The sequence below is a fragment of the Oxyura jamaicensis genome, chromosome 2 (assembly GCF_011077185.1).
Source record: "Oxyura jamaicensis isolate SHBP4307 breed ruddy duck chromosome 2, BPBGC_Ojam_1.0, whole genome shotgun sequence".
Taxonomy (NCBI): Eukaryota; Metazoa; Chordata; class Aves; order Anseriformes; family Anatidae; genus Oxyura; species Oxyura jamaicensis.
In genome coordinates this window covers 76,119,043-76,140,425 of record NC_048894.1, presented here as the reverse complement: position 1 = coordinate 76,140,425, position 21,383 = coordinate 76,119,043, and the positions used below count along the sequence as shown (strand labels likewise).

At 35.8% G+C, this 21,383-nt stretch overlaps 1 protein-coding gene across 3 annotated transcripts in view; it reads left to right on the top strand.

Annotated features, from left to right (window-relative positions):
* Positions 1–20,117, top strand: part of CDH9 (cadherin 9) — a 101,491-nt gene extending 81,374 nt beyond the window's left edge. For 2 of the 3 annotated variants that reach the window (XM_035318094.1, XM_035318096.1), the window contains 7 exons: positions 859–1,046; positions 2,352–2,605; positions 4,233–4,369; positions 5,733–5,854; positions 15,662–15,779; positions 15,864–16,115; positions 18,932–20,117. In XM_035318094.1, the coding sequence (XP_035173985.1) occupies positions 859–1,046; positions 2,352–2,605; positions 4,233–4,369; positions 5,733–5,854; positions 15,662–15,779; positions 15,864–16,115; positions 18,932–19,413 (1,553 nt within the window). In that variant the 3' untranslated portion in view covers positions 19,414–20,117. The remainder of the gene's footprint in view (positions 1–858; positions 1,047–2,351; positions 2,606–4,232; positions 4,370–5,732; positions 5,855–15,661; positions 15,780–15,863; positions 16,116–18,931) is intronic. The other variant, XM_035318095.1, reaches the window with a different exon arrangement.
* The last annotated feature ends 1,266 nt before the right edge of the window (positions 20,118–21,383 follow it).

Sequence of the window (21,383 nt, the reverse complement as noted above, 5' to 3'; positions counted from 1 at the left end):
TGTCTATTTCTAACTCGTCAAGCAAATCATCTGATTAATATTTTTTCTTTATAATTAAATTTTATTGCAAATATTGTCAGAAAATACATATAAATTCACTTTTCATACACACAGACAAAATTAAAATGTCTAAGTAATCATAATTCTTTCTAGAAAAACCTGATTATAAAAACATTAAATGAAGTCAACCATAGAAAGTGCACAAAAACTATCTGCAGAGTAAATTAAAGAAAATCTGAAAGTATCTGCATTTCAATTAACTATAACAATTAACATGAACATGTATCCAAATACTCTTTTCCATGACTCTTTAGTATGTATTACCAATAATGGCTGAATTAATTACTTCTAGATAGTATACCTAAAATGAATATATTAAAAAAAAAAAAAATCTATTTTAGTCTCCTGCCACAATCCATGATGTTTTTTACAACTCTTATACCCTGAGGGAAAAAAAAAAAAAAAAAAAAAAAAAAAAAATCTACTGCTTGTAAATATAATATCGGGAACATTTCTAGAGGACTGATAGAAAATATATATATATAATGTTAGATAATCAATGTTCAAATTGCTGCCATATTACTGATCTCTGTTCTTTATAGTTGGGAAAAAAAAAATGTTGAAAGCATTAAAATACATTACTGAATAGCTTTGAAGAATCACTTGAATCTGACAGTTTGACAATCAACTCCAAACCCTGCTTTAAAGTTGAGTATGGTGACTAATAGCATTTTTCTTCAAGTACTTCAAACTTCAAGCTGCATTAAAAAAAAAAAAAAAAACGGTGAAATTTAAATGTTTGTTATTCAGTAGAACAAAGTTTCTCAAAACAATAAAAGTTTGATTTCATTCTTCCAGGCACCTACCAGTTCAGCTCTCCTGAGTCTGCACCACCCGGGACTCCTCTTGGCAGAATTAAAGCCAATGACCCCGATCTGGGTGAAAATGCAGAGATTGAGTATAGCATCTCTAATGGGGATGGATCAGACATGTTTGATATCGTCACTGACAAGGACACCCGGGAAGGGATTATAACTGTCAAAAAGGTTTATTTTTTTCTCCTTCACTGTTATATATACTTAGCTCTCAAAGTGTTATGGTTATTTTTCTTTTTTCAGGGGAAAGCAGGGTAGATCCCACAAGGGGTCAAGTCTGCCAAAGAGTTGTTGCATTAGTTTTGTTCTTCTCTTTCTTCAGCAGATATCTGTTATTTTCAAGTCTCAAGGGAAATTTACTGGCATGTCACTTCACATAAAGCAATATTTCAGTGGTGGATGTCTGTTCAATATATATACTCTCACACACAGTACTTTTGAATTAGGGCTATGAGAACCTGGAGGGGTTCAGTTCACTGTGGGGTTTGTCAGCTGAGTGTTGCAGTAATGTTCACAAGGGTTGGAGGCTCACCTGAAATTTGGTGAACTTACACCTCCAAACTGTCACTCTGTAGTCTGTCTGACTGTCAGGTACGTCCAGTGCCTTAAATCTGTCTTGGTTTAAGTCCAACCTTGGTGAAACTTTTAGTTGTTACATATTATGTCAATGAGGTCTAAAGAGCAAAGAAATGAGGAAAAATACATTCTGATAGATTTATTAGTTGCTTTTATGGTTCAAACAGTAAAACTATGAACACCATTTTCAGTTGTGTTCTTACTGAATTTATCAGTAACAATAAATTGTGATATGTATATATAATATAGATCTATATGCATGTGTGTATTTCTGTGTGTACGTGTGTGTATTTGTGCATATATTAATGTATATATATCTATACATATACGCATTCATATATATGGTTCTGCAAAATATAAAGACCACAGATTGGAAATCAGACATCACAGCTTTTCTTTTCACTCTGGAATACAGAAAAATATCTGTGTTGCTTCTGATGGAGAATACGCAAAGATAGATGGTAATGGGGGGTGGGAGGAGAGAAAGTGGAAAGTGAACAGAGAGCCTTTAAGTGCTGGGATAACTGTTTTTGTTCCTGCCATAATTATGAGAAAAAATAAGGGCATTAGCAACTCCTACTCATGGAATTACTTCCTCCATCCTCTCTGTTTCTTTATCTCTTTCTGTTTTTTCTATATATAGATTCCTCCTGGTTTGCTAGGAAGCTGAAAAATTGGTAGGCAGAGGAATCATAGTTGTCTTGCTGTCCTACAAAACTCACAGTTTTGCTTATACATAGTACAAAACATGATGTACTCCGTCTTCTCTAAAATGCATTACATTTTAGAGCTTTATCTCTGAAAAATTCTTACACTTTTAATTTAGCATAATAAAGCTGACACATTTCTTGTAAAATGACACAATTTTCTTTATTATTATTATTATTATATGCTCCCCAGCAGCTGGATTTTGAAAACAAGATGTTATACACCTTAATAGTGGAAGCAACCAACACCCATCTGGATCCTCGTTTTCTTCAGCTGGGGCCATTCAAAGATACAGCTCTAGTCAAAATTTCTGTGGAAGACATAGATGAACCTCCAGTATTCAGCAGACCCTCCTATTTAATAGAAGTAGATGAAGATGCGAAGGAAGGAAGCATTATTGGGCAGGTTGTAGCCCAAGATCCAGATATAACAAAGAATACAATAAAGTAAGCCATTAAACATTATAAAATGCTTTAAATGTGCATTAAATCTTACACAAAGTGTGATGTGACTGCAATATAATAGGGAGGCATTTGTGTAATTAGGTTTATAGGGGCCACTGAAAAATATCAGAGAAATATCTATAGGAGTTTGTGATGTCAGACAGCTCCCCTGTTGCTGGAAATGAATATGTGGACTGAAGCCACCTTAAAACCAATGCTCTTTTCAAAACTATTTTCCTTGTTCCTTCCCATTGTTGGGCCCAGATGTATATTCCTCCTACCACCACCACCCATCACCACCCCCAATGGTCTGGCTACCCTGGGGAGACTTTTACACTCTTAATGAACTCAGTGTGAGATATTTATAACTCCAGCTGATCCAGTCAGCTCTTGATAGAGTCAGTTGATCCACTCAGCTGACATAGCTGACATCTAAAACAGATGCAACTCTCAAGTCCCCTTTGTGTTGAGATAAAGTCAGCTTCTTTGCAATGACTGTGTTCAGTCACTCTCTGAATCATTTCCTGAGCTTCATGAGCACATTGCCTTTGCACACCTCCACTGATTCTGCTTCATTTGTAGGGCTTTATTTGTCTCTCACATACTTTCACCAAACTGGATTCACAGTATTAAGCTTTTATATGATGTTTCCAATGGCAAACTTATGTAAGATGCTCAGAAAGGTGTATTTCTACCCTTCCTATACCCTACTAGCCCTGTAGACATAACACTCCCTGCCATGTTTCATAGCTTACCACTTAATTTACATGTTATATTAAATAAGAAATAACATTAAGAAAGTCATAAAAATTAGAGGTAAGTGTTCAGTGTTGTGAAATTATTGTAACTGTTAACCATCTGCTATTATTATCTGCAGTTACAAACATAAGACTGAAATTTGTGTGTTCAACATGCAACTGTTAAATAAACATGATTTCTGCATTTCTGAACAAGCTTGGTATTACCTGCAGCAATAGAGGCTGGGATAAGAGGTGTGAGAGGAGAAAAAAGAAAAGGAAATATTTATAAATTGTTTAAGTATAAAATCTTATTTTAACCTGATTGTGGTTGACCATTATTAGTCTAATTTAAAAACACCTATGGATAACTTTTTCATTGATAGGAAAGAATTGAGCACAAGAAAGATTTACAAAATATGATTTTAAAGAAATTCCATCTTAACGAGAAAATCCAAAGATTTTTCTGATCTTTCTGATTGTCCCTGTGCCATATTAAAAGTATCTCATCATAAACTGATAATTATATCTGAAATGTGTGTCCTTTGATAGCTGAGTTCTCCAAGAATTAATTTGCAAAATTAATATCTATGAATGTTCATTTTCAATTGTTATTTCAACATTCACATTCTAAGCTCAAATATAATTTTGAATACCAACCTAACAATCTGCCAATGTAATTGTTTTGCCCTTCTTCCTGCCCACTAGGCTTAAAAAACAGTTTCTCTGTAACATACTGTACTCCTCAGCTACAGGAAAGTTTATGTTTACTTGTTAAGAAAATATTGTTGATTAACAACAGTTAGACTTAGAAAATGTTTGTAGGTGGCTGTAAGCTAAACTGGAGGCTGTAGCAGTAGATAGAGATGTTTAGTTGTATTGTATCTTAACAGATATTCTGTGGATCGACACACTGACCTCGATAGAATATTCAACATCTATTCAGGAAATGGATCCTTATTCATCTCAAAGCCACTTGACCGTGAAGAAACTCCCTGGCACAACATCACTGTCATAGCAACTGAAATCAGTAAGTTGGAGATCATTTATCTAAGAAGAACATTAGAACTGAGATAAGACTGGGATTTTACAGTATCTTTAATTTAGATTTGCCCTTCGTCTAATATTTTCAACAGACAGAGTATCCTTAAATGCACTTTTAAAAGTACAGCTTACTACTGTTGAATTATCTTTGCTCATTTGTGAAAAGATAATTTGGAATTCTCAGACTCAACCATGAAGAGTAGATATTAGAAAAGTTACCTTGTTCCCCGAGAATTCCCAACAAATAATTTGGTGCAGGAGCAATGTACCAAAGACTACCTCAGTTATTAGAGCAAGAAAAAGCCTTGGTGAAAAAAAAAAAAAAAAAAAAAAAAAAAAAAAAATGTCCATGGTGGACAAGTAACACACTTTCAGGATGACCACTGTAACCAGGGGAAGAGAAAGTATGTTTTATCTCAACTTCCTTATCAGAGGAATTGGTCTGAAGGTGACTAGAGGAAAATTTTCTGCTCTGGGTCTGAAGCAAACCCTGGCCCTATATTTTTCACTGTGATTTTTTACTGTTCTCTTGGACCCTGTCAGATCTAGATGTCTTGCCTGCCACCTTCTTCCAGTCAACTAAAAACAGGCATCAGGGAAGAAACACTGAGTTTAGGAGACAATTTCTCTTCTACTCTCCTCCTTCAGTCTCCCTGCAGGAGAATCCTTAGGAGCCTATGTGCTTAACAGTCTGGGGGTAGGGTAATATAGAGAGATAAGTCATGCTCCTATTATCAGAAAGACCTTTTGCTCATACAGTTCTCTTTCATTGTTTGGTCAAATATGGTCTCAATTTTTCAATACATGTAATGCATGAGTCATCTACAGGAATAGACTGACCTCAGAGGTAAAGTTTGCAAATACCAACTGATACTAACATCTACATAGATCCATTTTTTTTCTCTGCGTTTTAAGAAGGGATGACACCACCACTTATTTTTAAAAAAAGAAAAAAAAAAAAAAATGGTTCAAACAAGTAAATGTCCTTGACAGCTCTGCCTCAGGAAAAAGCTCTTTAAATGAATCATTTATTCTACTATGTATGGAATATAAGTCAAACATCAGTAATAACTTTGTGGTCTGTTTTTAATGCAAATCAATTTAAGTAGCCTTTGTATTATCTCAAATTAATGTACTATACCAAAACAAGGTGTTTCAAATATATATAGGGCTTTTAAACATACAAAATATACATCATTAGAAAGTTAAAGGTAATTGTTTTAATATTATCAAGATAAATGAGTATTTTTAATGACTATTTGAAAAATATATGATAATTTCAGGTCTTTTAGTAAATTGTGTGTTGTGGAAAACTTTGTATTGTACTATAAATCATTCTCTTGTTTCAGATAATCCTAAACAAAGTAGCCAGATACCTGTCTTCATCCGGATTTTAGACATAAATGATCATGCACCAGAATTTGCCAAATACTATGAAACATTTGTTTGTGAAAATGCAAAAGCAGGACAGGTAAACACATATGTTAACCGAGAATTTTAATCAAACTATGCTGGAATACCATCATGAAGACTTCAGAGTTTCTTTATTTCAATAATTGCAAAACAACTCAACATCTTTTTTTCCCTGATTCCACAGAAAATACTAATTGATTCAGAAAAGGTTTTAGAGATAAAAAGTGCAGAATTTTACCCTAAAACAATATAATAATAAATATAACATAAAATATATTTATTTAGGGTGTGTTTTCATCTCTAATATTAGAGAATACTTTTCAAACCCACTTATGCATAATGCGACAAAAAAAAAAAAAAAAAAAAAAAAATTATACTGTCTGATAATTCCATTTCCTTCTGGAATTTTTTTCAAAGCCCTAGTTGATGTAGCCACACCTTCAAGTACAAAAACACAGGAAAATATTTTATTATGTTCCAGTAAAGGACATGTGGAAGAAAAAGATCTTCACAGAAATAAAGGATAATTCATCTGTTTCCATTGTGAGTTAAATTCAATTTGGAATTGAATTTTGGAAAAAAAAAAAAAAAAAAAAAAAGCATGTATATAATTTTCTAAACTATATCAGAAATCCTGTAATAATCTAAAAGGATGATAAGATTTAAGAAAAAAAAATGAAATAATAATTGGGAACAGAGAAAGGAAACTGACTAGCAGAACTCACAGAAATACAGGAATCTTTTATTATTGCTGCCACTAAAACCAACATATATTTTTGTTAATGCCTGTCATCTTTTCAGTTTTAAATGCGAAGAAGGACATAAGTTTGGCTGATTTTTAATTCTGAAAGTATGTACCAAGGAACTGGATTTAAGAGCTGATTGTATACCTCAAAATTGTCTTTCTAGCATGGGCCTAAGTTTAAATCTTCTTCATTTTTGAGAGGAGGAATACATTTGATAGCATTACTCTCCATAGCACACTCCTGAGTCTGTTCCTGGTATATCAGAGAGGCCAGGACAGAACTCTAATCTCAGCCTAGGTCTGTCCTTGTGTTTTTAGAGCACAGTGACCACTCAATGGCTTTATAGGGCCCAGGGATATAGATATATATCAGAAAACATGATGACATTTTACTTTGGTCTCTGTTCAGTGTTGCATTTAACATAGCCACAGTGGCTGCATGAAAGTAGTATCAATGGTACCTAGCACTGGTCTGGAATCTCAGGTCTTGCAGAACTCTAGGAGGGGCAAGGATATGCAGTTTACCTGTTGCAATGCAAATGATATTTTACTACAGGTTTAACAGTTGGGGGGGGAAAAAAAGTGTAATAGAAAAGTGAGTCTTGTTCTTTAATTGCATAATACAAAGAAATCTTCCAGAGCTTAAAAATTAATATTTCAAAGAAATTAATCATTAATTAATATTTTCATTCAACAAACACAGACTTAGTCATATATTTGAACCAAGTTCAATGCAGGCGTATCTCTTGTCAGTTTTCTTACCCCAAAGAGTCCAGCATACTTGATGAAATACCTTATTACGTATAAAACTTCTTTTACATTTCTAGTGAATTCCGTGCCTTTCTAAAGATGTAAATGACAAAGAACCATTAGGTAAGCATGTTATTGTTTAGCTTTCCCTTCCATCTAGTCTATTAATACAATTTCAGGAGTTATTTTCTTTAACTGGAAAAATCTGCATATACTAGAAAGACATGAAATGTAGCCACAGTGGATTGAGAAATCTAGAATGAGAGAGCCTGGAGTTGGACTCAATGATCCTTATGGGTCCCTTCCAACCTGGGATATTCTATGATTCTATCTAGATCTTTCTTCTATTTCTTAACAATTAGATTCCTCAAGACAGGTATCTGAGTTCATATTTGGACATCTAGATGTAGTTGACAGTGTTTAAGAAAAAAAAAAAAAAAAAAAAGTAAATGAAACTACTTTTATTTTGGTGCCTAAAATAACAATGAATACAGAGATGCAAGCTTGAACATTTTAGCTATGGATGCTAGGTTCGAGGTAGCCAAAATTGCTCATGTTTAACAGCCCCCTCTATAATACAATAAAGATATTGAAGCTTGTTGTATTCATTTAGTACTTCTCCACTTGTGATGGTTTCGCTCGGGTGGGTGACCGAGCTCCACCACAACCGCTCTCTCACTCCCCCTCCTCAAAGAGGAACAGGGAGAAAATACGATGAAAGGGGCTCAAGGGTTGAGATAAGGACGAGGAGATCACACAGTAATTATTGTGATGGGCAAAACAGACTCAGCATAGGGAGATAGTAAGATTTATTGCCTATTACGAACGAGCTAGAGAAGTGAGAAACAAAGGAAAGAAACCAAAAGCACCTTCCCCACCCCCCATCCACCCTCTTCCACCTCCTCCCCCCGAGCGGCACAGGGGAACGGGGGAATGGGGGCTATGGTCAGTCTATAGAAATTCTTCTCTGCCGCTCCTTCTCGGTCACTCTCGTCCCCTGTGCTGTGGGGTCCCTCCCACGGGATGCAGTCCTTGCTGAACTGATCCAGCGTGGGCTTCCCACAGGCAGCAGCTCTTCAAGAACTGCTCCAGATATGGGTCCGTACCACGGGGTCCATCCCTCGGGAGCACACTGCTCCAACCTGGGTCCCCCACGGGCAGCAGCTCCTGCCAGGTCACCTGCTCCTGCGTGGGCTCCTCTCCACGGGCTGCAGGTCCGGCCCGGAATCTGCTCCGGCAGGGGTCTTCCACAGGCCGCAGTCTCTGTCGGTGCAGGGCCACCTGCTCCACCGTGGTCTCCTCCACGGGCTGCAGCGTGGAACCCTGCTCCACCGTGGTACTCCATGGGCTGCAGGGGGACAGCCTGCTTCACCATGGTCCTCACCACAGGCCGCAGGGTACTTCTGCTCCGGCGCCTGGAGCACCTCTCCCCCTCCTTCTTCACTGACCTTGGCGCCTGCAAGGCTGTTCCTCACTCCTCTCACTCTCCCAGCTGCTGTGTGGCGCAGCGTTTTTTTTTTTTCCTGCCTTAAATATGCTCTCACAGAGGTGCAAACAACATCACTTATTGGCTCAGTTCTGGTCAGCAGTGGGGCCCTTACCAAACATGGGGCAGCTTCTAGATCCTTCTCACAGAAGCCACCCCTATGGCCCCCTGCTACCAAAACCTTGTCACATAAACCCACTACACCACTTTATTTAAAAGATCATCTAAAGCAGCTGTCTTATTAGGAGCATTATTGCTTCTTGACACATCACAGCAGTATTTCATCTGGTGCCAGTAACAGAAGGGACATTGAGAAGATAAATATATTTAGTTAATTTTTATTTATTTATTTATTTTAATCCAGCCCAACTATTAAGTACAATGATCTTTACATCATATTTACATCACAAAGCAGTCAAAATGATCAAATATTGCTCACTCCTGTCTATTGGCATTACTCATTCTCTACATCAGCAGATATTAGAGGCTCCATTTGTTGTGTTTTCAGATAGCCTGAGGAGGGTCAGAGGAAAGAAAATCCTACAGTCTTTCCTCCTTCTCTGACAATGTTTGGTCTCCAAACAATGAATAGGGAGAAACTTTGTCACTAGAGATACATAAAAAAATTGCATTTGTTAATCTGGTACAGATTTCCCACTGAGTCCCAATGGCTGATGCACAGGCTGAAGAAGCTTTTCCCTTGAAAAAATTAGAAATCCCTAATCCTCTGATGGTGTGCTAGAGCCCCAGGGACTGCTGTGAGGAAGGCTCTGGTACAAGTTCTCTCATGCCCTTGTCACAGGAATTAATTAGGTCTTTTTAGCTGGATTAGGGGATGAATCCTCTCCATGGAAACCAGGAAGATTTACTTGAAAAGGAGACAGATTCAGCTAAACATTTTAGTAACAACAATTCAACATCCACCGATAATATTTAAGAAAACAACCTGGGTTGCTATTTTGCATTGATGCTATATTCTTTTCTACCATACAGGGGCTCTCAAGCATCAGAACACAGATTTTGTTTTCTCTTTCAGAAAGGTAGCAGATTTTTCATATCATTACCCTCTACACAATCCTCCCTCTTTCAGATAGGGCAGACAGAGATCACATTTTTAATGTAGATGCTGCTACTAATTAGTGGTTGTACATTCTACCTGACTTTTCCAGGTAAGCACTTATTGGCTTGATCTAGTGAGACCCAACAGTCTGTCTTGCTTTAAAATAAGAATTGGAATTCAAGGGAGAATTTTCTAATTTCTGATAAGAATTCAGTCCCACTTTAAAACTGCCGACACTTTTATGGCCCAGAGCCAAGGCCTGAAAACCAAAATCTTTTGCATTACTAAACATGAAGGTTTGTCAAGTGAGAGGTATTTTTAAAAGTTTATGAAGACATAAAGGCTCAGGATCAAAAGTCTATTCAAGCTTACCCACATGTTCCTGAGGCTTCTCTCTGTAGCCAACACCACATGGATGCACAGGCTAGAACCCTGCCTGAATACATGAGATTGCTCAAGCACAACAACGAAAATATGGACATCCATTTAAAACTGCACTGATTTTGAAACACTTCCTTTGGGGATACTTGAACAGTACTATTATTACTTCACTCCTAGAGAAAAGTAGCTGCTTCCAAATCTTCTACAAGATCTTTATCCCACCCACTTACCACTGTGTTGTGCTAGTAATGTTAAAATCAAAATTAGTTTGATTGGCCCTACTAGATTGCACAGGCAGGAAAAGGGGCAAGAGAAAGAAAGGACAAGAGAAACAGAGCTGTTCAACCCTCATTTCTCCACAGTGTCTGTGAACTATTACTTTATGATTACTATCAAAATCGGTGTATCTTACTATATGCTTTTTTTCACAGTTCATTGCAGATAATGCAGTCAGATCAAACATTGAGAAATATTTGTTCCACAAAAGAATTTTAATACATTTCAAGAAATGACAAAGCCAGTGCTCCAAGATCCAAGATTTGTTCTGTTCTCTCCTAAGCCACTTCACAAAAAAAAAATAAAATAAAATAAAATAAAATAAAAGCCACAAACAAAAACAAACAGCAAAATGTCTCAAACTTTCCTGCTTCAAGTGGCTAATGATATTTTCAAGTCTTGTTTTAGAAGCAGCTGAAAGTAGAAAAATGGTATTTGAAATGGCACTCTGTGATGTTCAATATGTAGTTTTAACTAAGAATGTAATGTAATGAACAAATGCCCAAACATTCAAGGCCTGTTCCTCTGCAGGTCTGTAATCCCATTAATCCCATACAAAAAAAAAATAGAAAAAAAAAAAAAATCTGAACCCACTACTGTGAAGTCTCTCTCTCAGTTAGTCTCTGGTGGTTTTGCTTCTCTGACACTGGAGGTACAAATTCCATGCTATATGAAAATTGGATTGTTTTAAACTTCAGAAAAGCACTTTCTAAAAAGGAGAGTATATTTAAAATCCTCTGAAAGGGACATTATTTTTCCCTGTTTTATTTAAACTAAATTTTAAATGAAGGAATTTTGGGGAAAAAAAAAAAAAAAAAAAAAAAAAGTACAATAAGTACAAAAAGTAAAATACAACAGCTATCACCAATATGTTGCTGTTTTGAAAAGAAGTAGCAGTTTGTATTGTAGACATTCAAATTGTTTCAAATATTCTTATACAGGTAGAAATTTTTAACCTGAAAGTATATTCCTGTCCACCTCACCTTGTTCAACATTCTTCAATTAACCGTTTAATAATGTTTGAAGACTGTTGATGCTTTGTTAAAAGGTGCACCCTGGAGCCAAGAAATGACTGTGTTTCGTATGGATGACATGCCAAGCCAGCAAACACTGAGAACCTCACCTAAAAGGTGACTAGCTGGTGCTCTATACCATAAAGATGCACTGCTACCTTAATGTTTGCTTTAATGGTTTCTGTATTCCTTTTAGAGACAGACCCAAGGCTGAGTCCATGACCCAAAACTCCTACTTGTGCAGCTCTCTGTGTCCAAAAATGCAGCATCAGGAACGGCTCTGAAGTGCACAGGGACCCTTACTGTATCAGAATGCCCCCACCTAGGTTTTACCCACTTTCTGTCTTTAAAAAGCATGAAGAAAAATAGACAGCAGGCTATTTCTGTGAATGTAGCAGCTATATGTAGGTGTTATAAGGCAGTCTATTCATTTCTGAACTTTTTTTTTTTTTTTTTTTTTTTTCCCAGAGATTAATATGAATGGAGATAGAATAGCCTGAACATAAACCACAATAACAGTTTAGACTGTTGCGTAACTCATGGCCTTAGAAAAACTGTATTCTGGAGGAAGAAAAAAAAATAAAAAAATAAATACAGTAGTGCAGTAGTGTAACCAAACAATTGCCACATTTAAAAAAAAAAAAAATAAATAAATAATGAGAGATAGACCCATATCCTCTAAAAATCTCTGGCCTCATCATCGAAGAAATTTCCAAAAATTTCTTCCAGTGGGAATACCTCACAACTCATTATATGTTGCCAAGCTATCAAAACCACATTGTTCTGAGTATAAAAGAGAGCACTTTATGTCAATAACTAAGTTTAAAATTTCAGTATGCTCAAAGTGACCACTAACAACTTAAATTTACCCACACAGATTCACTGAAGAGTATAAGACTGTTTCTTTAAGTGCATAAAAGTGCACATGCACACACAGCCCTCTAAATAATGTTATGTAATATTATGTAATATTTTCCAAATTGTAATCATTCTCATGGGAAACTATGGAAGAAAAAAGAAGGCAAGCCTGATGTGCTTGCCTCATATTTGAATTAAAGTGATTTTCTTGAAATGACACTTCCCTCATAAATCTTACGATGTCAGAGATTTTTTTTCTGTACTCTTGGAGAAGAGTGGTCATAGCTCAATGTCCATAAATGCTTCAAAATGGAAGAAGACTACATTTCCAATATGAAATTACAAAATACACCCAAAACAGTAAATTTTTATCCTCAAAACTCTTTTAATGCAAAATAGTAATAGTCACATCTCTTTCATTTCTGCAGTGATTATCATTAACATCAATATCTTTTATTTACAGTTGTATAGCTGAAAAAAAAAAAAAAAAAAAAGGCAAAAACTTAATTAGATAACATTTCTAATATCCTTTCACCTATTCATCGTTTGTAAAAAATCACAAATTTCACCTGCAATCATCCTTTCACATTGTTCTGTTATTCTCCTATCTTTCCTGGTGGAAGAACAGCTGATTCTCAGTTTATGCAGACAGTAGTTTGAGCAGGTATTTTTGTTGTTGTTGTTTTGTTTTATTTTGTTTTTCTTCCTCCTTCAGCCTTACTCTCAACAATAAGTTTTCAATGTAATTAGGCTCCTCTATGCCTGGCACAATTCTCCTCCTCCATGTCATTTGCACATGAAGGGAATCAAATCCAGATCCTACAAACATCCCACTGATTACATCTCAAAATGCCCCAAGATACTCAACTGCAATTTCTGTTTGCTGTAATATCAGGATAATTTCTCCTTGAGTTTTTTCAGCAAGTAATTGCACAAATATAGCCACATATTCTAATTCTCACTCTACTCTCTGGCACTTTTACTTCTGTCTTTTCAAACTTGCAAAAATGTGAGAGAAAAATTCTCATTTCAATTAGGTATTTTACTTCCATCAGAAGGATGTTTTGTTTTACCAATGTTACATTTACACTAAAGCAAAGCAAAACTAAAATTAAGCACCATCTTGGTCGTACACTATATGGTCAGTCTCAGAAGCAGATTGTGGCAAAGAGAAGAGAAACGGGACATTGAAAAGTTAACAGAATCAGAGAATTGCCATAAACAAGGATTTGGCTAATCTTGAGAAACAGTGAAAATTAAAAACAAACCCAAAAAACTAAAGTGAAGTGTAATGGCCATCAAATGTTTTAAAAGTGAAGAGACCTGAATATGTAATAATTATTTTAATCATGCTTAGAGAAACTGCATAATTCTGCCTTTAGCATAGTTTCTTCTTATACAAGGCTGATGTTTGCAAATTCCCATTCCAGTTCTCTTCTGATGATAGGATATTCAGGAATATATCACAAAAATAAAAATAAAATAATACCGTCCCCCCAAACAAACAAACAAAAATTCAAATGACCAAGCCAAACAACAACAAAAAATCACTACCATAAATAAAAAAAAAAAAAAAAAAAAAAAAAAAAAAAAAACTCCTGCTGTGGTTGTTTTAGAACAACCTAGGAAGAGAATGAGCCAAACAGGTCTTCTCAACTATTATTGAATTTAAATAACAGCTTAACATTATTACATGTAAAAAATAAAAATGTACCTCAAGGTTATCTAGAAAAATAAGTTAAATAATCTTTGCATCGTACAGCATTAACAACAGCAGATTTCTGGTTTCTGACTGTCACATTAGTATTTTAGTAGCCCTATAATTATTTGTCTAATAGTGTTCCATCCTGAGAGATGTTAAATACTCCCCAGAATTTCATTGTATCCTTAAGTCCCACTCAAGCTGATGTTCAGAGCTGTACATGAGAAAAAGCCATTCCTTACTTGATTGCCACAAGACTTAAAAATTGTATCAGTGTTACTTGTCAATTACTGTATTTCTTGAAGAGCTCGTGCTGTATTCTTCCTAGAAATATCAGAAAAGCAAGCTATGAAGAAAGTCTTTGATAACAAGTGGCTTTGATGTCTGTGGGATTTTAGGACACCCTACACACTGGAAACACTTGAAAACCTCAAGGCAGGCATTGGCTCCCTCACAGTTTTAAAAGAAACAAGTCTGACTGCTAAGCTCTTTCTGTCTCTAAATTTAGGTCCTGTAGAAACTCAGCCATACTGAGTTGCAACATCCTCAGATGAATCTTATTCTCATTCTCACACCACCAAACTTTGTCATCTTATGATGACATTGTCTGAAATGAAACATAACCTCAAAAGCCAAGGTGGAGTATGGTTCACTCACCAGTGACCCACTGGGGAGTACCAGGGGCACAGCAGTCACTTTTATGGCTCACTGGATTACTACTGCTCGCACAGCCCCACATGGTTCTAAATGTTGCAATTCATTTCACAACCTGTCACTTTCCCAGGTAGCTTTTCCTTCTCCAGGTCTGCAGCTGTGTTCCTTAGCCTCTAGCAGCAGTTAGATTAAAAAAAAAAAAAAAAAAAAAAAAAAAAAAAAAAAAAAGTCAAATTGCTAGTGTATATACACATATACATGCACATGTACATACATAGGCATAATTTTATGCAACAGAAAAGCCTATGCATTCTGAAATGACTGCTGAGGCCCTATTTTTCAGTCCTTTTTACTCTGACCCTGTGCTTGGCCTATTTTCACTCCCTCCCAGAAGGTCTTGAGTGCTCTTGTTTACAGCTGTAAAGCTCCACAGATAGAGGTTTCAATTTAGGAGGGAGTAAAACATCTCTCTTTATTACCTCAGGAGAACTGAGTGCAGTACTCCAATTTATCGCCAGGAGCAGATGAGGTGGACTGGGAATTAGACCCACTTAACAACTGGTTTACACACTACTCTGTGTCATTGCTATATGAGGCCACAGGAGGTTTATGGCTTATTCAGAAGGGCAATTGTTTCTGTACCACTGCAAGGTACTGAGTACAAATCAAAGCAGACGTCTCTCTTGCAGTGAAGACTGGCCCTTTTTTCATTTTCTATTATGTGTTTAAACAACAAAACAATTTGTTTACTGGAACATCTCCTGTGTTTATGTGGGGAACGTTTGGCTTAGTACATCACTTTTTGTCTTCTTATAGAGATTTGTCAGATTTTCACTGAATGTGTAAAGCAGAGAGTTTATGTAAAAAAAGCAAGATCTCTAAAACAAACAAAAAACCCACCAACAACAAAACATACCATGAAATGCTGTTTTCTTTATAGCTGATACAGACTGTGAGTGCAGTTGACAAAGATGAGCCTCCTCAAGGACACAAATTTTTTTTTGAATTGGTGCCAGAATTTGCTGTTCATCCAAACTTCTCCATTGTAGACAACAAAGGTAACTGTTGACCAGTGCCAGTCCCCCGCCCCAATATCACATAAAGATTCATCCTGTAACATTTATTCTGCATTTACTTTCTAGATAACACAGCAGGAATTATGACTAGAAGAAATGGATATAGCCGTAGTAAGACAAGTACCTATCTCCTGCCAATCATAATATTTGACAATGACTACCCAATCCAGAGCAGCACTGGCACGCTGACTATACGCGTATGTGCCTGTGACAGTCGAGGAAACATGCAGTCCTGTAGTGCAGAGGCCCTGCTCCTCCCTGCTGGCCTCAGCACAGGGGCACTGGTTGCCATTCTCCTCTGTATCATCATCCTGCTGGGTATGTAACTGTCATGAGTTGTTTGACTGATGAGGCAAGATTCTAGACCTCTGGCATTTTTCACACCTTATTCACATGACCCTGTTGAGCAATATTTCATACCTAATACAATATTTTTTTTTTTTTTTTTTTGTAAGAACTGTTTTCTAAGATGGGTGAGGAGGTGGGAGAGTGGGAAAGATTACTGTGGGCTGTTGTTGTCATTTCTATTCATAAGAATGTGCAAAACAAAAGGGCGGGGGGGGGTTGCTATCAGTGTTATTTAGGTGAAATGGTGAAATAAACTTAGGTTTAATTTTAGATACTAATATTTTACGTTATAAACACATCTTCATTTAAACCCGGGACTTTTAAAGTCATATTCCTGAAACTGAGTGATATTTTACTCCATGATTTTTATTTATTTATTTATTTTAATCAATTATACCAACTATTTAATTATGAATGATTTGTAATTTTTATACTCGGGAAATATTTAGCTCAAAAGCATAGAAGAGAACCATTCAATTACTTGCAAGTGGTAATGAGTACAGATGATTAAATAAACTTCAAGCACAGAAGTTAGATGGGTGGTTGCAGAGCTGAAACATTAGAAAAATGAGGGGATATATGAAGGAACAAGAATAAATGGTAGCTCATAACCTGGTTTTAAAAGGATAAAAACTGCAACTTGTATGTTTCGCTTACCAGAGAAGTGCCTCCTTAAAAGGGCTATCTTCTCCACTTTCCAGTCAAACTCTGTGATAGACCTCTTTCTCTTCCCACCCATCTTGGCCAACACAGCTCGCTAAGGGGAAAGTGACACTTGTACAGCTGTCAGTTTATATAACTCTAAGGAATATATTCTATCAGCCGGATTACTAGCAAGATCAACTGGATTCAGGCTACCTCCAGCAAATATTCAGAGGGCCACAGGGGCTGTGCCTTTATGGAAGGGAGAGTACTTGAGCTCTGACAAGCTGATTGTCCATATTGCTCAGGTTAGAGCACCACTGCTGTCCTGGTTTCAGCCTAAGCCAGCTTTGGTTCCCCAGGGTATTGCCCAGTCATAGCGTGAACAGACAACTTGCAGGCCACAACTCCCAGGAGGCAGTATGATTCAAGCTCTGACAGATCTGGCTGTCCACTTTGCACAGTTCTTGTCAGTGGGCTCTGAATCTTCAAAGCCTCTTCCCATTCCAAAACACAGAGTATGAAATATGTACTATGAAACACATATACTCTTGCTCTTCCACTATAAAAACATCATTCTGGTGGGCTGCAGTGTTTTAGTAAAGTAATGTTCAACTAAAAACAAACAAAAAATCATAATTTTTCCTTAGGACCATAAGAATACCATGTGAGACTCAGAACAGCCTCATGGAGCAGTTCTGTGCAAAACAAGTGTGAATACTTTGTGTCTCATGGTCCAAGGGTCAAAGACACTGTTCTACTTAAACATATAGCTGAAGCCAGAGTAACGTAAATGAAATGTGGCTAAACAAATTTTTTAGTTTAAAATTTGTGTGGTTCTTGGTGTTTTATTTAATTGCTCTTCAGCAAGACATATTATAGGAGAGTATACCAGCATCACCTTGTCCAGAACAGGAGAGAGACATTACAGCTGTGAAACACATTTCTTCATAGTAACATTTTAGTGATCTGCCCTCACAGCAGCCCTTCTCTTTTATATGAAGTTACTAAATTTACAAGTGGACTATTACTTGTCTAGCACTAGAAAAACTTGAAAAGAATGGTTCTTGTACACATACAAAATGAGAAACAGAACAGCCTTTACCTTCACAGCATTATACCATGACATGTGGAAGATCGTTTTTCCCCTCTCTACCCTCACTATGTCCATTCTTTTTATTCACCAGAACTCAAATCATTTAGAGTAAAAAAACTTTGCTCCTAAGGCTCAACACAAGTGCTCAACACTGCTCTAATGCCTTTAAGTGTGGTTTGGCATCCAGTGTTATGCCTCATTGACAGATGATCTTGTTGGCCTCTCCTATTTGCTCCACATACTGGAGCAAGGGTCAAATTTTTAAATGCATTTAAGCATTGAATTCCTACTGAAATCAATAGCATTTAAGCAGCAGAATGTATTTGCAAAGCTTAACTTCAGTTTTTCATCTCTCTCTGTAAAGGTTCAGCTTAGTGTCAATCCTTACCTCTCCAAATAGGAAGAGTTATTCAACTATCATTTCTTAAACTAGGGGGATCATGCTTTTAAGAAGAAACAGTTAGTAACAGAAACTGGATTTCAATTCTTGCAGTCACTGAAGCCAAAAACAGTTTTGTCAATAATATTGATAGCTGAAGGTTTTCAAGTTCTTATTTTCAGAAGAACCTGTAGATCCCATTTTCAATGGTGAATTAGACACTTAGGAATACCTAAATCACCAGCTTTCAAGAGGGTGAATTACTTTTGCTTAGGAGACTCAGCTACTTTTGATAAAATTACCCTTAGTGACTGCCAGGAAGGCAATACTTCACAAAAGTAAAATTGAAGTCAAATACTTGTAGGATGACATTTTTTAAGACATTCTCCACTTCTCAATTTCAGCCTAAAAATAACATTTATATCTTTATCAAACATAGAATATTTTAATCATTGCATCCAAAAGTTTAGAAAAACAAATATTTTTGGCTGCTATTAAACATTAATATTTTTTGTTATTAACTTCAACTTAGAGATAGATAGCTTTTATATCTATTTACTAAAAATACCAGTCTTGAATCATTCCAAGAACAACAGACAATGCAAAATATAGCTCATTTATTTCATTTCTAACTCTGTGTTTCTTCATTCATCCTTTGTTTCTTTTCAGTGTTAGTTGTCTTGTTTGCAGCCCTCAAGAGACAGAGGAAGAAAGAACCTTTGATCATCTCAAAGGATGATGTTCGGGACAACATTGTGACCTACAATGATGAAGGGGGTGGGGAAGAAGACACCCAAGCTTTTGACATTGGCACACTCAGAAATCCAGAAGCAAGGGAGGAAAGTAAGATGAGAAGAGATGTCATCCCAGAAACTATATTTCAGATAAGACGGACTACGCCTCTTTGGGAAAACATTGATGTGCAAGATTTTATTCATCGAAGACTAAAGGAAAATGATTCAGATCCAGCTGCCCCTCCTTATGATTCACTAGCAACATACGCTTATGAAGGAAATGATTCCATAGCAAATTCACTCAGCAGCCTGGAATCACTTACCACAGATGGCAACCAAGACTATGATTATCTCAGTGACTGGGGACCTCGGTTTAAAAAACTAGCAGACATGTATGGTGGAGAGGACAGTGACTGAGACTGAAAAAGTAATCTGTGACCTGATAAGTGTTAGTGGAATTCATGTCGATGTTACTAGATAAAGTGGCCTACTCTCTTTTACTTGGGATTTTTTTTTTTTTTTTTTTAACAAAAAATAGGTGTTGTCTTAGTAAGGGTTTGCTTAATTAAGTCAACAGAAATGAATATGAGTGATTTAGATTTTTTAAAAAATCTATAATTCACCTTCTCTGCCTAGAAACCTCTGAGGAAAGGTTTTCATTTACAATGAAAACACAATAAAAGGCTTTTTGTGCCTTTAATAATTAGATAGATTTTTCTTATTATTAAGTGTTTTGCTTTACCTTTCTGACTATCCAGGACATTGTGCACCCACATTGTAATATAATCTCAAAATTATACTTCAAAAAACATTAATATTACTGTCATATTTATTGAGTTAAAGAATGTCTGTGTGTTGACTCATCATGATATTTTTATATATGTATATTTATATTTTTGTATTTTTATTAAATAAATTAGTATTTATAAAAATACTATTTACTCATGTACTTTGTTAATTACAAGTTGTCCAATCTTTATGAACAATAGGAAATTTTTGTGCAATACTTGATTTTTGGATGAATCGTCTTATAATGGATTAGTGCTTGAAATGTACCATGCAAGAACAATATGGAGGGAGTGATCTGTAATGGGAATGCAGTGTAGGAAAAAAAAAAAAAATGGTTTTGAAACTGTAATTATAAATAAATGTCATCTGACTTGCAATGTGTATTACTATATGACATAAGAATATAGTTTTGTTGTTAAACTGCTCCACACCTACCTTGTTTGAATGGATGATCCATGACTGGATTTAGCTGATATAAACTTGAGGATTTAAGGAACCATGAGGGTTTATTTTGGTAGACATGAAAACCATTTTAAAAGAAACCTTTTAAAATTTTTGAATAATTAACCAAACATCAATATTCAGAGGAAGTCTGTAGTATTCCAAAATTATTTGGGGGTTTTGAGGCAATTAAGCAAATCAGACTTCTGTCATTAATAGTTTCTTTCTAAATCAAAGCAAGCCATGTAATAAAAACAAAATCTATCTAATATCTTATTAAATTGGATAGTGTTCTCTTCCTTTAATGAAGTATCTACATTTGCACATATTTTAAAATGTTATTTACAGTGATCTAGTAGGAATTTATGTTTCAAATCTATTTCCTGTCTCAGCTTTCATGTTATGAACATTTTTCTTTCCAACATGGGATAGGAGGAATTTACCTGGAACACCTATGATCAAACTGAGAGTTGTGAAGTTTATGTTTTAAAAAATATGAAAAATCATAATATACATAGCACTGCCATCCATTTTTAGGGGAACCTATATGCATATAGACGTACAAAATAATCATTTTTAAGGTTTTCCCCAAATTACTTAGTTATTTTTCTGATTTTTTTATTCAGAAAAGAACTTAAGATATCCTCTCAAAATAATTCTGTCAGAAGTCCTTGGAAAATATTGCAAACACATAGCACTTGTTCACTAGGATAATTTATAATACTTGAAAAAATACATTTATATATTTTTTTCATAAACATATACCTTTTATATTTGAAAGCATGAAATAATATTTGGCATTCTACAAATGTTCAAACTTTGACAGAAGAAATAATCCCACCCAAGAGGAGCTGGAGTCTGGGACAGAGGACTTAATTTAATATATATATATATATTATGTATTTAGTTGACTCTACAGTACTCATTTTTACCACTTTTATCCAAAAGAGAATGTAGAGTGGGCTTCCAAGGCACTATTTTCTTACCAAAATGTTAATAGGTTACACACAAGGTTGTTTCAGCCAGATGTAACACCTTCCTCCCTCTCTATTTTTTCCTCTCTATCATGTTGGCTTTCAGACAGCTTCTCAAAAATATCTCTTTATTGTTTTTTATTTTAACCCTCTGACACATTCCTCTGCTAGTTCTAATGATGC